This window comes from Balaenoptera acutorostrata, chromosome 14 (assembly GCF_949987535.1).
Source record: "Balaenoptera acutorostrata chromosome 14, mBalAcu1.1, whole genome shotgun sequence".
Lineage (NCBI taxonomy): Eukaryota > Metazoa > Chordata > Mammalia > Artiodactyla > Balaenopteridae > Balaenoptera > Balaenoptera acutorostrata.
In genome coordinates, this window is record NC_080077.1 from 3671218 (window position 1) to 3685824 (window position 14607).

General features: G+C 36.4%; 1 protein-coding gene across 1 annotated transcript in view; it reads left to right on the forward strand.

Moving 5' to 3' along the window:
* The window catches only part of PDE10A (phosphodiesterase 10A), a 298539-nt gene that overhangs the window by 217327 nt on the left and 66605 nt on the right, over positions 1-14607 (forward strand). The window contains 5 exon segments of the mRNA XM_057528096.1: positions 750-808; positions 2760-2811; positions 9724-9866; positions 12299-12391; positions 13741-13927. Of these exon segments, the coding sequence (XP_057384079.1) occupies positions 750-808; positions 2760-2811; positions 9724-9866; positions 12299-12391; positions 13741-13927 (534 nt within the window).

The window sequence follows — 14607 nt, forward strand, 5'->3', positions numbered from 1 at the left end:
GGGGAACGGAATGGAGGTTAACGAGTAACCCAGGGCTTTGTTTTTGGGTATTAGGTATTTTGTTGTTTCTAAAATGTTTGATCTATTTGCTTATATTTACTTACTCCCTGCCTTCAATATTTTCCAATTAATTATTTTTATATATTTACATACAATGTTAAATTATTTATGTTCCCTATCCTGGTTTTTGTTTTCCACTGAAAGCCCAGGAATGGCCTCCTCCTGGCAGTAACACTGATATTTTTATGACTCCACTTCCTAAATTAAAACATCCACTAAACTAAGTGGTATATGAAAACATTAATCTTAAACATTAATTGTTATTTAAGATGCCTGATTCTCTTGAAAATGTGATCTAATTTAAAAGATCACAAACTGCATGGAGTTTCCCCGATAACTAGACTTTTTAAGTTCAGGAACATGGCAGCAATAGAATTCTATTTTGTATCTTCCACTTTTTCTCGTTTTGTTCCTTTAAGTCCATTTCAGCAAACTCAGGTTGATGAGGAACTGTCTGATAGGGAGAAAATGTATATATATTTTAGGATAATGGTATGAGAAGCAAGGGCTTCCTGGACCTGACAGTATTGAATGTAGGTAGGATATGCAACCAAGTACAATTTTAAAAGCATTGAAGTAGTGATTGTGTTATGCCTTTTTAAATAAATAAGGTAAATAGTATTCTGGAATTTTTATTCTTAAATAAGCAGAACTCCCTTAAAATTAATAGCCATTATTTTGTATGGCAGGTATGCAGAGGTCTTGCCAAACAGACTGAATTGAATGACTTTCTACTCGACGTATCAAAGTAAGTGTTCATTTCTAGGGATGTGGTAGCTCTTATTGATCAACAGTTTAGGTTAAGTGCAGGCTCTGACAGTGATAGATTACTGTCTAGTGCAGTCAGTAACAGAAGACGAATCTTTATTAGGCAAGTGGTCTGGTAAGTATGGTCGATCCTGTTTTGGATCTTAGAGTTACATTCTCATCCACGTTCACTTTACAAGTGAAGGATCGCAGATGTATATGTGATGATCTTAATTTGCAAGTTGGTATATATTTTCTAAGCAGACTCACTAGATGGTGTTAGAGACTATATAGAGAGATGCACTAAGTATTGATATTTCTATTTTCATAGGAGAAAACTGACAGCAGTAGAAGGAGAGGAAATGTCCTAGTTTATTATTTTCCAAAAAGTCCTCTCTGGCCTTTTCAACAAATGTCAGTACATTAAAACAGACTCTTAATATTATCATTTTAATTATCCCATGTAGAGTAGCTCAGATATCATTCTCCAGAAAATGCTCCATTTCCCTGAAGTTTGACCTAGAAAAACTCCCTTGGGCTGGCAGTGGAAGCAATTACAGATATTTATTAAATTTCAGGTTCATATTGGGTTTGCTTGCTACAGGGAAGATCTCGTATCTATCTGACCCATCTGCTTAATTGTTGAAATCTAAAACGCCCCAGGACATGGTAACTTCAGGTCCCGTCCTCTGATAAGTTAACTCAAGGTGTGATGTACCTGTGCCTCCAAGGCCTCCAACACAACTCTGACTGTGTTCTCGCTCACACGTCACCCTGGCACACTTCATAACTAACTCATCACCAAGTCTTGTAATCCTCAGCGCTAATGATTCTGAAGTTGCTGCTTTGTGCTTTGGAATATAAAATTAAAGAGGTATGGGAGTGAGGGAGTGCTCTTTTGATACCCTAGGCCAACTATCTTCTTTGAGATGGAATTAAACAGTATCTCTGGGACACATGGTATTACTACTTCAGAAACACCTAGGAAGGGAAGCTGTGCACGTTCTCGTACTAACGTATTTGAATACTTTGCAGGTCTCCCAAAGTCCAATTAAAACCCTCATGTGACACCTGAAATCTGTTCCCCAGTGGGAAACCCATTTGCTTCACCCTATTCCTTGCAGGATATTCCTCAGTGGATGGTGTAACTAAGCATATTAGTAGCTTCAAGCCAGATGATTTCTCTTCTAAAAAAAAAGGCACTGTTTATTGCTATAAGTTATCTTAATCCTGAATACATTACTAAATTCTCACAAAACTAAACTGAAAGCAGTACCTTGCCAATCGAGTCTATGTTAAGCGTATCTCTTTATATATTCCCTATAACACATGCCTGTTGATTCATCTGTTTCTCTGGTCTACATTTTAATGTATGTACCATATGCCTCCAAAATATTTACTTGCAGTTCAAAATGATGGGTATATATTTTACTTGTGTAAAGTTGTCAGGCCCTTGTCATTATTTGTATTCTTATATCTCTTCTGAAATGAATTGCCTTGCTTTCTTAATACAGTTAAAGTACATTTTAACTTTTGAGTTTTTCAGTGATAATTTACATTTTTAGCATATTAATGTGATTTAGCAAATTTAAATATTTTTATTTTAGATCAAAGTTATTTATGAGATATTAAATTTGATGAAACCAATTTTATTTCTTCATAGTTTTAGTTAAATGCTCCAAACTTTCTCTCTACCTTGAATACTTACTGATAAAATAATTACTTAATGCAGCCTCCGGAATTAGAGTCCTTATACTAAAGTCAATGATAAACTTTCATTTCTCTCTTTAAAATAATATTATTGGTTGTTTCCACAAAAGGACAAAAATCAAACAACATATACCTTTATGTTTTTTATTTAAATGTAGACAAAATTGGGAAATGTATTCAAAGTTTAACGTGTTCTTTGTTCTAATAACATTACTTAAAGGTTTTATCTTCCTTTTTTTCAGAACGTATTTTGATAACATAGTTGCAATAGATTCTCTACTTGAACACATAATGGTAGGTTGCCTTCTGTTTGGAAAATGATTTTATTTAATCCTCAGATTCATGTCCTAATATGTGGTGGAACATTTTAATGTAGGAGACATACATGCTGTTTTAAATATGATGAAAGGGTGGTGCTTAGTGATCTGGAGGCGTCGCCTTGATTTATTTGTCACTTCTGTTAATTTTGGAGGGGTTTTGAATAGTGTTTTGAAAAATACCTCAGAGTTTTTGATTATTTAGTGGAGAGCTAATTTGGAAAAACATTTAGTTTCTTTTTATGATTTCTTCAGAATACCTTCTGCATATAGGTTATACTAGGAAGTTCCAGTGGCTTCTTCCTGATCTTGAGGTTCATTCTACTTAGTTTTAGTCTTAATTATTTCTCTCTTCTAGAAGACTCACAGGCAACTGTGGCTGAAAGCCATATGAAATAGAATTTTTTTCCGCCACACGTAACGTTGCTGCTTTAGTGCTCTGGAGAGACTCCACTGAGGAAGTGGCTTCTAGTAGTCGAAGTGCTGTGCATGTGTACCCCTGGGTGCCAGGCTGGCTTGCTTGGTGCCGTTCATGCCCTGTTGTCTGTTTTGATAAATGTTCTTTCTCCTTTCTTTCCTGGTCTTTCTCAAAATATAGTAATCCTGTGCAACAAGGGTTTTTTCGTCTCCAGGTTTCTGATGTGCACTGATCAATTTCTCTTTGATACCATGGCAGGCCAGGTATGGAGTGTGATATGCTCAGTGTCTTGTAGAAGAAACAGGCAGTTTACTGAGGGTAACATTAGGGGTTATTACTTTCACACATTCTTTCTGTAATTAATTACATTGATGATTTTACAGTTGACCCTTGAACTGCATGGGTTTGAATGGGTCCACTTATGCATGGACTTTTGTCAGGACTAAATACTATAGTACTACACGATCTGCAGTTGTGGAATTTGCAGATGTGGAACCGTGGATACGGAGGAACCGCGTATGTGGAGGGTGATGTAAGTGATACAGGGGTTTTTGACTGTGTAGAGGGTCGGTGCCCCAACCCCTGCCGTGTTCAAGGTTCAGCTGTATTTGGACAAAAAAAGAGAATAATTGATTGCACAGTAAAAAAAAAAAATAACTCTTTGGTTGTGACACAATTTAAGGAATTTGTAAAGCAATGAAAAGTATTAAGAAGAATATGAAAATATGTAGATATAATATGGATCAACATAGAGCTTGTACAAGGAGTACAAGAAACACTATTGACCGGTTCTTGTATTATTAATATTATACTTTAAGAAACAGTTTTATTGAGATATAATTCCTGTATGATACAATTAATCCATTTAAAGTGTTTAAATCAGTGGTGTTTAGTATATTCACAGACATTTGCAACCGTCACCAGTCAATTTTAGGACATTTTCATTACTTCAGAAGGAAACATCATACCATTTTAGCTATCACCTCTTTATCACCACATTTTGGCTAATGCAAATAGTGCTCTTTTGAACATTTGGGTACAATTTTCAGTTCTAATACCTGTTTCCAGTTTTTTTAGGTAAGAGTGGATTTGCTAGGTCATACGGTTACTCTATGGTTAACTTTTTGAGGAACAGCCATACTGTTTCCGTGGCACTTGTATTATTTTACATTCCTACCAGCACACGGGTTCCAGTTTCTCCACGTTCTCACTAGCACTGGTTATTATCTTACTTTTTGATTATTGCCATCATAGTAGATGTGAAGTGCTATCTCACTGCGGTTTTGCGGTTTTGACTAGCATTTCCCTGGTGACTAATGATGTTGAACATCTTGTCATGTGATGAAAGATTCAGATTCATTGGCTGCTTTTTACTTTAATTTTTAGTGTTATGTTCTAAGATTTCATCATGTATTATAGATACCACTCCCTTATGTGACGTATGATTGGCAGATATTTTCTCCCATCTGTGTATTATCTTTTCACTTTCTTGATAGTATCTTTTGAAGCACAAAAGGTTTTAATTTTGATGAGGTCTAATTTATCTTTTGTTTTCTTTTGTTGCTCATGCTTGTGGTGTCATATCTAAGGATCCATTGCCATATCAGATATTATGAAAATTTACTCCAATATTTTCTTCTAAGAGTTTTATAGCTTTAGCTTTTACATTTAGGGTTTTGACTTACGTTAGTTAATTTTTGTTTATGGGGTAAGGGTCCAACTTCATTTTTTTTGCATGTAGCTATCCAGTTTTTCCAGTACCATTTGTTGAAAAGACTATTATTTCCCCTTTAAATGTGGTCTTGTTAGAATCAGGTGAGCGTAGACACATGGGTTTCTATTTAGGGTCTCAGTTCTATTCAGTTGATCTATATGTCTAGCTTAATGACAGTATCACCATGTCTTGATTACTGTTACTTTATAAAAAGTTTTGAAATCAGGAAGCGTGAGTCCTCCAAATTTGTTCTCCATGTTCAATTATTTTTTTGGCTGTTTTGGGCCCCTTGCAATTCCATATAAATTTTAGAAACCAGCTTGTCAATTTCTACAAATAATTCAGATGGGATTCTGGTAGGGATTTTGTTGACTCTGTAGATCAATTTGAGGAATATTGCCATCTTAATAATATTAAGACTTCCAATACATCAACATGAGATGTTTTCCATTTATTTAGCTCTTCTTAATTTTTTTCAACACTGTTCTGTAATTTTCAGAGTACAAGTATTGCTCTTATTTTGGTAAAGTTATTCCTAGGTTTTTTTTTGTTTTTTTTTTTAATGAATTGTTTTTTTTTTTTTTTTTAGAAATTCATGTTCTTTTTTTATTTATTTATTTATGACTGTGTTGAGTCTTCGTTGCTGTGCAAGGGCTTTCTCTAGTTGCGGCAAGCGGGGACCACTCTTCATCGCGGTGCGCAGGCCTCTCACCATCGCGGCCTCTCTTGTTGCGGAGCACAGGCTCCAGACGCGCAGGCTCAGCAATTGTGGCTCACGGGCCCAGTCGCTCCGTGGCATGTGGGATCTTCCCAGACCAGGGCTCGAACCCGTGTCCTCTGCATTGGCAGGCAGATTCTCAACCACTGCGCCACCAGGGAAGCCCTATTCCTAGGTATTTTATCTTTTAGTGCTATTAGAAATGAAATTGTGTTCTTAATTTTATTTTCACATTTTTCATTGAAAATATATAGAAATAAAATGAATTGCCTTGGTAAAATAAAATGAATTGCCTTGGTAAAATGAATATTGGTTTTTATATTTTGATCCTGTATCCTGCAACCTTGATGAAGTCATTACTTCCAATAGTTTCCTAGTGGATTATTCAGGGCACTTTAAATATTCTTCTGATCTGTACTTAAATTCCCTTCCTCATCTGTAATTCAATTAATGAATATTTTCTCCCACCCTCCCTCTCTCTCTCTCAAATCAGACTTGCCTTGAGCTTGTTTTTTAATTTGGACTCTTTGGTGTAAGCCAAAAGACGTCAACTACCTAACTCAGATTAGTTTGAGAGAATAAAAGGAGGGGTTTCTTGGCTCTTATCACTGAAAACCTTGACATTTCAGACTTCTATAATTGCCAGACCTGGGGCCTCAAATTATGTTTTCAGGAATATGTCCTTTTCTGTCTGTCCAGCTCATATATGTGTGGTCCATGATAAAGCACAGCATAATTTTACTTCTCCCTTTTTTTGTATTTTAATCTTATATATTTTTGGGGCACAACCAGATATTTTAAGTCTTTTTTTAATTAGCTTTTCTATATTACACCTGTAACTCCTTACATATCATTTCCTAATGAATTTTACAGCTTCATTATAGTTTTAGTGGTTTCTTTGCTCATCACCTTTTCTTGTACCCCGAGTCTTCCCATGCTTTCTTGAATTTATCTATTTGTTTATTTTTGCTCAAGCTCATCTGTGTGCTTGAGAAATGTCTTTATTTTGCCTTATGACTGAATGCTAGTTTGACTTGGTAAAGAATTTTAAGTTTAAAATAAGTTTTCCTCAGAAATTTGAAGATATATTTCCACTGAATTTTAAATCCTCTGTTGCTGTCAAAAATTATCTTCCGCTTGTAAGTAAACCTGTGTGCGCGTGTGTGTGTGTGTGTCTGTTCGTGTGTGAGAGAGAATGTGTGTAGGAGCGGGGATGGCTTTTAGAATGACCTTCTGAGGCTTGGAGTTCATAAATATTACCGAAATATACCTAGGATTTCTTTATTAACTCTTTTCCAGTATGTGAATGTCATTTCAAACTGAAAGTTTAATATTCGGGGAGAATGAAAAAGTAAACATGTGTTTAGAGTCACTCATCTTAAAACAGAAGTCTTTCTTATTGCATGTAATTGTTTTCAGTCGATTTTCTTGACTTTTCAACATACTCAGTAACATTGTCACCTAACAGTAAAACTTTTGTCTCTTCAAATATGTATACTCATGCTTTTTTTTACCTAATTGTGTGTTAATAATTATGATAACATGTCTTTGTCTTGTTCATAACTTTAATGTCTTAACCTTAATTGGTTAATTCTGATATTTTATCATTTTGTATTATGAAGACTGATATTTTCACATATTATCAGGATATGTATGCATACCAATATATACACATGTACATATATATTTTTTCTTCTATTCCCATTTCACTAAAAGTTTATCATGAATAATTACTGAATTTCATTACATATGTTTTTTGACAGCCATAAAGACAATCATATGATTTTTCTCCTTTGTATTATTGCTTTATGAACTGTAACAATAGACTTTACAATACTGGACAGTTATGAATAGAGTGTAATTTTAAAATATTGAAATTAAAAAAAATTTATTCCTAAGTTTGACTTGCTAATATTTGTATTTATAATTTTTCTTCTGTTTCCAAGGTAAATTGGCCTGTGATTTTCTTTTTTATAGTATCTTTGTCAATTTTTAGTATCCGTGACATTGCAGGGGTTGTAAAAATAACTGGAGAGGTTTTGTTCTGTCTGAACTTACAACAATTTAAATTAGATGGGACTTTATTTGTGAAGACTCTTAAGTAATTCGTATTTGAAATCATTTGGGCCTGCTGCCTTTTATGGGAATAAATTATTTTTACAGTATTTCAATTGTCTTTATGATTCTGATTCCATTCAGATTTTTCAACTCCTTCTAAATTCATTTCTTTTTTCTAGAAAATTGTCCATTTCATCCAGATTTTTATAACTATTGACATAATTATGTGCCCAAGTATCAAGCAGCCAGCATGACCACTAAGGATGCAGATGCCACTGTAGATAATTTATTATGACTTTATAATTCAGGATCTCGTGAGCGTGCAGAATAGACGGGCGATGTTTCTGGGTTTGCCAGCAGTGCCACCCATAGCTCCCTTCCCACCTTCATGTTGTTCCTCCTCCTCAAGTATTTAATTGAGAGTTGTTATATGTTCTAACCTAAGGGCTGGCAAATTCTTTTTAAGGGCCAGTAGTAAAGTGTTATGCTTCGTGGGCCGTACTATGTTGCAACTACTCAGCGCTGCTGTTGTAGCAACTGTGAACCCTGCATAAAGGAATGCGCGTGGCTCTGTCCCAGTGAAACTTTATTTACAAACACAGGCAATGGGGTGGATTTAAATGGCCTGTGGACTTTAGCCGACCTCTGCTCTAGGCCTGGTTCTGGGCGTTTGGGATACTGTGGGGGAAAAGGAAGCAGTTTCCACTGCCGAGGAACTCATCAGTCGGCTTGTGGCGGAGACAGGTCACCTGGAAATTCTGACACTCATAATGCCCAGTACTTGGTCCACGGCGTATAAGGCACAGCCAGTGTTTGCTGAGTGAATGAGTACAGCTTATAATAGCAGGAAAGACAAAGATGCAATATGAGAGTGAACCAGGGTACCTAACCCACTCTGATTTCTTTTTATTTAATCTATAAGGTATTTTTACATGAGATTATATGTTTTCCTCTGGCCACAAGGTGGCCTATGTCCCTTTTGCATAGACTTTGTGATGGCTCTTTTTCTCTGAGAAGTAATTCTTTTTCTCTGAGCAATAATTTCATGTCTATCATCTTGAAGTTGCCAGAATTCTGAATATGGGTAAATACAATTTTTTGTGGCATAACTGTAATCCCAGCCCACTGGGGACAGTGAGAAATGTTAGGCATTAAAGACGTACTTGTTGAAGGGAATTGATGAACAAATGCATGACAATATGAATCCACAATTTTCCATTCAGAAATGGTAAGGCTTGTTTGATATAAGAGCATAGGCCATGGAAACAGCTAGTATGAGTTCAAATACCAGGTCCGTTTACTAGCCACGTGATAGTGGACAAGTTAAGTTACCTCTCTGTGCCTCGGTTTTTCTAGCATGTAAAATGGAGATTAAGTTTCCCCTGAATTAATATTGTTATTGTGAGGATTAAGTGAATTAATGCACATAAGTCTATAAAAACTATCTGGCACATAGTAAACACTTACTAATAGTTACACATTATTATTAGCGCAGCAAATAAAATGCAGCTAATGTAAATATGAACACTGTGTGTCTTATTGGACACACATTTCATATTTTTTACAACTGGTATGTTGTAAACATCAGCCAGTCAGAACGGATGCTGGCCTGAGAGCTGACAGAGGCTCAGACTAGGGCATCAGGAAGCCCTGAGAAGCTCTGGAAGAGTAGCCAGGTGGCAGACAGGCTCTCAGGGAGAAAGGCCAGTAGCTGCTTTCCAGCCCACCCAGGAGTGTTGTAATATTCCAACATCTGCCCCCACAGGATGGACGGAGAGCACCTGCTAATGTCAGCACCTTGACAGTGACAGAGAGTATTATTTTTTGTATTTATATACCTATGTTTATTTAATTATAATGCTAATTTCCTACCCAGTTACAGTATAGACTAGCTGAAATTAATATTTATTTCTGATAAAGTTCACCTGTAAACTCTGTGAATCTCTCATTGGCTTACTCTTGTTTTCCCGTTTCCCTTTAGATATATGCAAAAAACCTGGTGAATGCCGATCGTTGCGCCCTTTTCCAGGTAGACCATAAGAACAAGGAGTTGTATTCAGACCTTTTTGATATCGGAGAGGAAAAGGAAGGAAAACCTGTCTTCAAGAAGACCAAAGAAATAAGGTACAGCTGGAAGTAGCGTGTCGGTTGCTGTGACGGCAGCTGTGCAGCTGCTCGGTGACCCACTTGTCTGTGCCTATTCACAGGTGTGCTGACAGCACTTGTCATACTGTGATATCATTCCCACCAGGACCCGCCTCCTGAAGGTAGTGCTTCTGGGAATGACCTTGCAGTGCCAGCGAAACCGCGCCTAGGAAGCTTTAGCGTCACTCCTGGAAATGCCGTCTTCCGGAGGCGGTCCTTTTGGAAATCATGTTGGAAAAACTTACTAGTGCTGCCAGGTAGGTAAAGGTGCACCCCACCTGGAGTCTGCAAGGTTTCCTGTGTCTAGGAGCAGGTGTGCTTAAACAATCCGGACCCCACCCTTCCCAGCGTATAGCGCTGTCTCAGAGTCCAGACCACAGTGGAAGTTGACCTGGTATACTGGATAACTTCAGCACATTATTCTGTCCCCAACAGTTGGCTTAATCGATCACAGAGCACACTTTTGTTGCATCTTGAAACTGCCACCTTCTTCGTTCTTTAAGTGGCAGCTGTTGTCACTTAGGTGAACAGAATGGCGTTTGGCTGGTAGAGGTGCGGTGGCTCAGCCCTATGACGGTCTGGGCACCTACAAGGGGCACTGTCACAGAACTGCTAAGAATCAAGCGTAACATTCAGAAATTGTATTGTTTTAGATATTTGCATTTCTTTTGCTTTATATTGATATATATTGTTTAACTACTTTTCCGCATAGTACTCTAAAGTACCTCGGTAGTTACAACTTGCTAGTAAAATGCTGTTCCTTATTAATAAGAATTGCTATTCACTTGGGCCGTCTGTCATACAAGGAAACATAGGATGTGGTCTGCACTGGACCTCACTACTGCCCACCACTGGGTGCTTCCCATTCTATCGTCCCGGGGTAATAGAACCTATATTCCGTACTCAACATAACTCTGACTTACAGGCACCATTTAGGTTTTTTAAAAAGTTGTTTTCGTTCTTCTCGTTTGTTTAGAGCTCAGTAGATCAGTCTGGATATAGTCATTTAGGTAAAGTCATTTCTGTTGCTGAAGGTTTGAGTGTTCCCTCACAGTGCTGGCATTGATCTCATTTTGAAGATGTTAACTTGGGAGCCTGTATTTACGAGTGTGGGAAAAACAGTGAGGGGGATACGGTTGGCTGTAGCTCTCTCGGCTGACCGAGCGATGCCAGCCATTTATGTGAGGACTGGCCCCTCAGTTACGGCTTCCACTGACCGGAGATAGCAAACCACACCGAGCTACTCCTAGACCAAGAAAATAAGCGTAAACCATGAAGTGGATTCTGATGCTTTGCTCAAGGCACTCTAATTTGTTGTGGTCATGTTGTTCAAAGCGCAAGAAAACCGGGGCGAAAACAGCCTTGCATTTTATGCAGCACAAGGTTGGGTTCACTTTTTGGTGTTTTAAGAAAGTTAGTTCTCTTTGGTGTCAATTCTCTTTTGAATTTTCCTTAGGGAAATCCTTAGGGTGGAGCTTTATTTCAATAATGATTATTTTCTATAATGTTGAAAATGTAATATTATGAAAGTAATTTTTGAGCTATTGAAATATGTAGATATTGTGATTGTAATCATCTTAACTAAATTTTGAATGAATCCATGTTTGATTATAATATCGTAATGAGAAAACTATTTATAAATATAAGAATATTTTTTTAACATCTTTATTGGAGTATAATTGCTTTACAGTGTTGTGTTAGAATATATTTATGTATAAAAATGCTGATATTAGATATCAAAACATACTTAAGTGTAATGAGATAATGCCTGTATTTTGGCTGATTTTAAATTTAACAAATTAGGGGAGTAAAAATACTACAAGATGTAAATTGTGTTATTTTGGTATAGTAGTTGTATTGCAAATGCCTTAAAATTCAAGTCCTGTATCTCAAAGATCACAGATAACCTGTGGTTTTGGTTATATGTGTGGTGGAACGCACCCTGGTGTTGACCTGCATTCTTGTTTTTATTGTGCCACTCATATTTTAAGAGTGTTGGCAAGTTATTGAACCCTCATGGGTCTCAGTTCACAGTGAGAATTAATTAAGACAATTTATGTTGAAGCATCTTGTAAATTATAAGGTATTTTGCAAATATAAAAGATTATTATTGGTCAGTGCAGGAGAATGCTAGTTAATTTTTCAATTTCAGCTTGTGATTCGGTATAATTTAATGCATCGTGAATTATATCTTAAAACAAGGTTCTCAAGTGGTTACTATGCAGTGTTTTTATGCTTTACCTTTATGTATTTTATAATAATATGATTTAGAGTATGTAAATGTAAAATTAATACAAGCCTTTAAACTAAAACAATCTGTTTTATTCAGTATTTGGTGGTGCTGAAATGTCTCAAATTATTTTACAACATCTGTATTTTAATTACCACGTTCCTCTTTTTTATATGTGCAGATTCTCAATTGAGAAAGGAATTGCTGGTCAAGTGGCAAGAACAGGGGAAGTCCTGAACATTCCAGATGCCTATGCTGACCCACGCTTTAACAGGTAAGGAGGAGTTTGTGTCCGCCGTCGGTTTCTCCTTTCCGGTCCCGCTTGGCCGAAGCCGCTGAGGTAGAGCCCTAGTTCTTCGTGTCCCAACTCAATTTTTTTTTTTTTCCCCACTTGGTGCTGTTATACTGTCTTTGAACCAGCTTATTATCAGTAGTCAGTGTTTTCAGGTATTTATCAGTATAAAATGATGGATTCTAAACCATTAATCATCTCCAGCTGCAGGGGTTTGAAATGTTATAAAAATAACTAAAAAGCAAGAGTTTAAAAGTATAAAGTTACTTTTCTTCATTATAGTGTCATCATTTTGTCCTGAGCACATTCTTTATCAAACAATACCTTCAAAGGCTGTAACACATAGTGATAAAAGTACTTGTTTTGAGTCCTGGTTCTGTCCTTTATTGGCTCTAGAATGACCTGGAGTAAGTTACTTAATCTGGAGCCTCAGTTGTTTTCTCATTTTTAAAATGGGCACAGTAATACCTATTTTGTAGGGGTTTTTTTAAGATTAAGATTTCAAGATTTTTAAAATATTCATAAAAGGTCTGGCAACTTTATATGACACAAAGTAGGAACTCAAAAAGTTGCAGCCTTTATTGGATATTATTGAAGTGGATATTAGGATTGCTTATAAAGATTTTTTATTTTGTTTTGAGTGTCTTTGGAGAACTAGAAACCAGTTTATATCATTCGATTTTAATAAATGTCTCAAAATTGAAATCCCAAGGTTGACGCTCTGGCCACTGAAAGTAATGGCTCACATGTCTTGGCAGCAGTGCTCTGTGCATTCAGACACTGGGCTTCCTTCAAGAGACAATTAAATACCATAGGCAACAGAAGGCTTTTCAGGCGTCTGATTGATCAATGTCAGATATTCATGACTCGCATATAAGCACAGCTGTATCCTCATAATAGATTTCATCAATACGTGAAGAGTATGCTGAAAATCTCAGGTTTTTTCTTAAAGGAACAAACTTGCTATTAAAGTACTTAAATAGTGAAAATATTTACGTATCCTTATACAAAGTCTTTATATAAAAATGTATGGATCAAGTATTAAGAACCTGAAAAGGCAAGCGACAGATTGTGAGAAAATATTTGCAAAATATACACGACTGTTCTGAAAAACTCTCTTGAAAACGGAACAAATTCGTTAGAATATTTTTGAGAAGGTTTTAATAAAACACTTGCAAATGTCATGTTGTCTTTGAATTTAGACACTAGCAGTTCCATAACAGTCAATTGTAGGAGAAGCAAAACTGAGTTGAGATTTACGATAGAACGTGTGGTTTATTTTCTTCTGCCTGTTCTTTCTTCTGTCGTCTTGCTCCTTGACTCTCGTGCAGAGAGGTGGACCTGTACACAGGCTACACGACCCGGAACATCTTGTGCATGCCCATCGTGAGTCGGGGCAGCGTGATCGGCGTGGTGCAGATGGTGAACAAAATCAGCGGCAGTGCCTTCTCTAAGACGGACGAAAACAACTTCAAAATGTTTGCTGTCTTTTGTGCTTTAGCCTTACACTGTGCCAATGTAAGTAATACTTTTTAAACACCTTTCTTACTCAATATTAAATTTTATAACCTTTTAAATAAAAGTTTTTTTGGTTTTTTTTCCCACTTCTTTTAGAAGCCCCAAACAGCGATTCCTGGTTGTGCATGTTTTAGGAAATACCTTAAAATACCTTGGAAGAAAAAAAATCTCCTAATTTTTACATTTATCTCAGTGTGTGAATTTGTTAAAAAGAAAAATGAAGTTAACCTAAGGGTAAAACGTTCGAATGTAAGGTTTACATTTCCTGATAATCTACTGATGTGCAGGAGGGGGTTATCCAAACCCTTAGCGTTTGTCACTTGTACCGCACTTGAGACTCTTGTACACAAAAAGAGAGTAATGACTCATGTCTTAACACCCGCCAGGAAAGTTTCCTTTGTGAGGAAAAGTGAGGCAGCCACTCAGCACGTTTGTCAGATGCCTTGTAGATGTTAACTCATTTAATCCTCACAACAGCCCAACCCTGTTTACTGAATAATAAGATGAGGCTCTGTTTATTTTATGAAGTCTCACTTTAAAACAGTTGAACGTATCATCTGTCTTTTAAATTTTTATATTTTAAATGAATTAAACATTTAGTATTCTATAAACTCTAGTAATCCTCTAATGACATCACTGGAATTTTGAAGTTAAGGAAAATTTTAGTAACCTTTTATAAA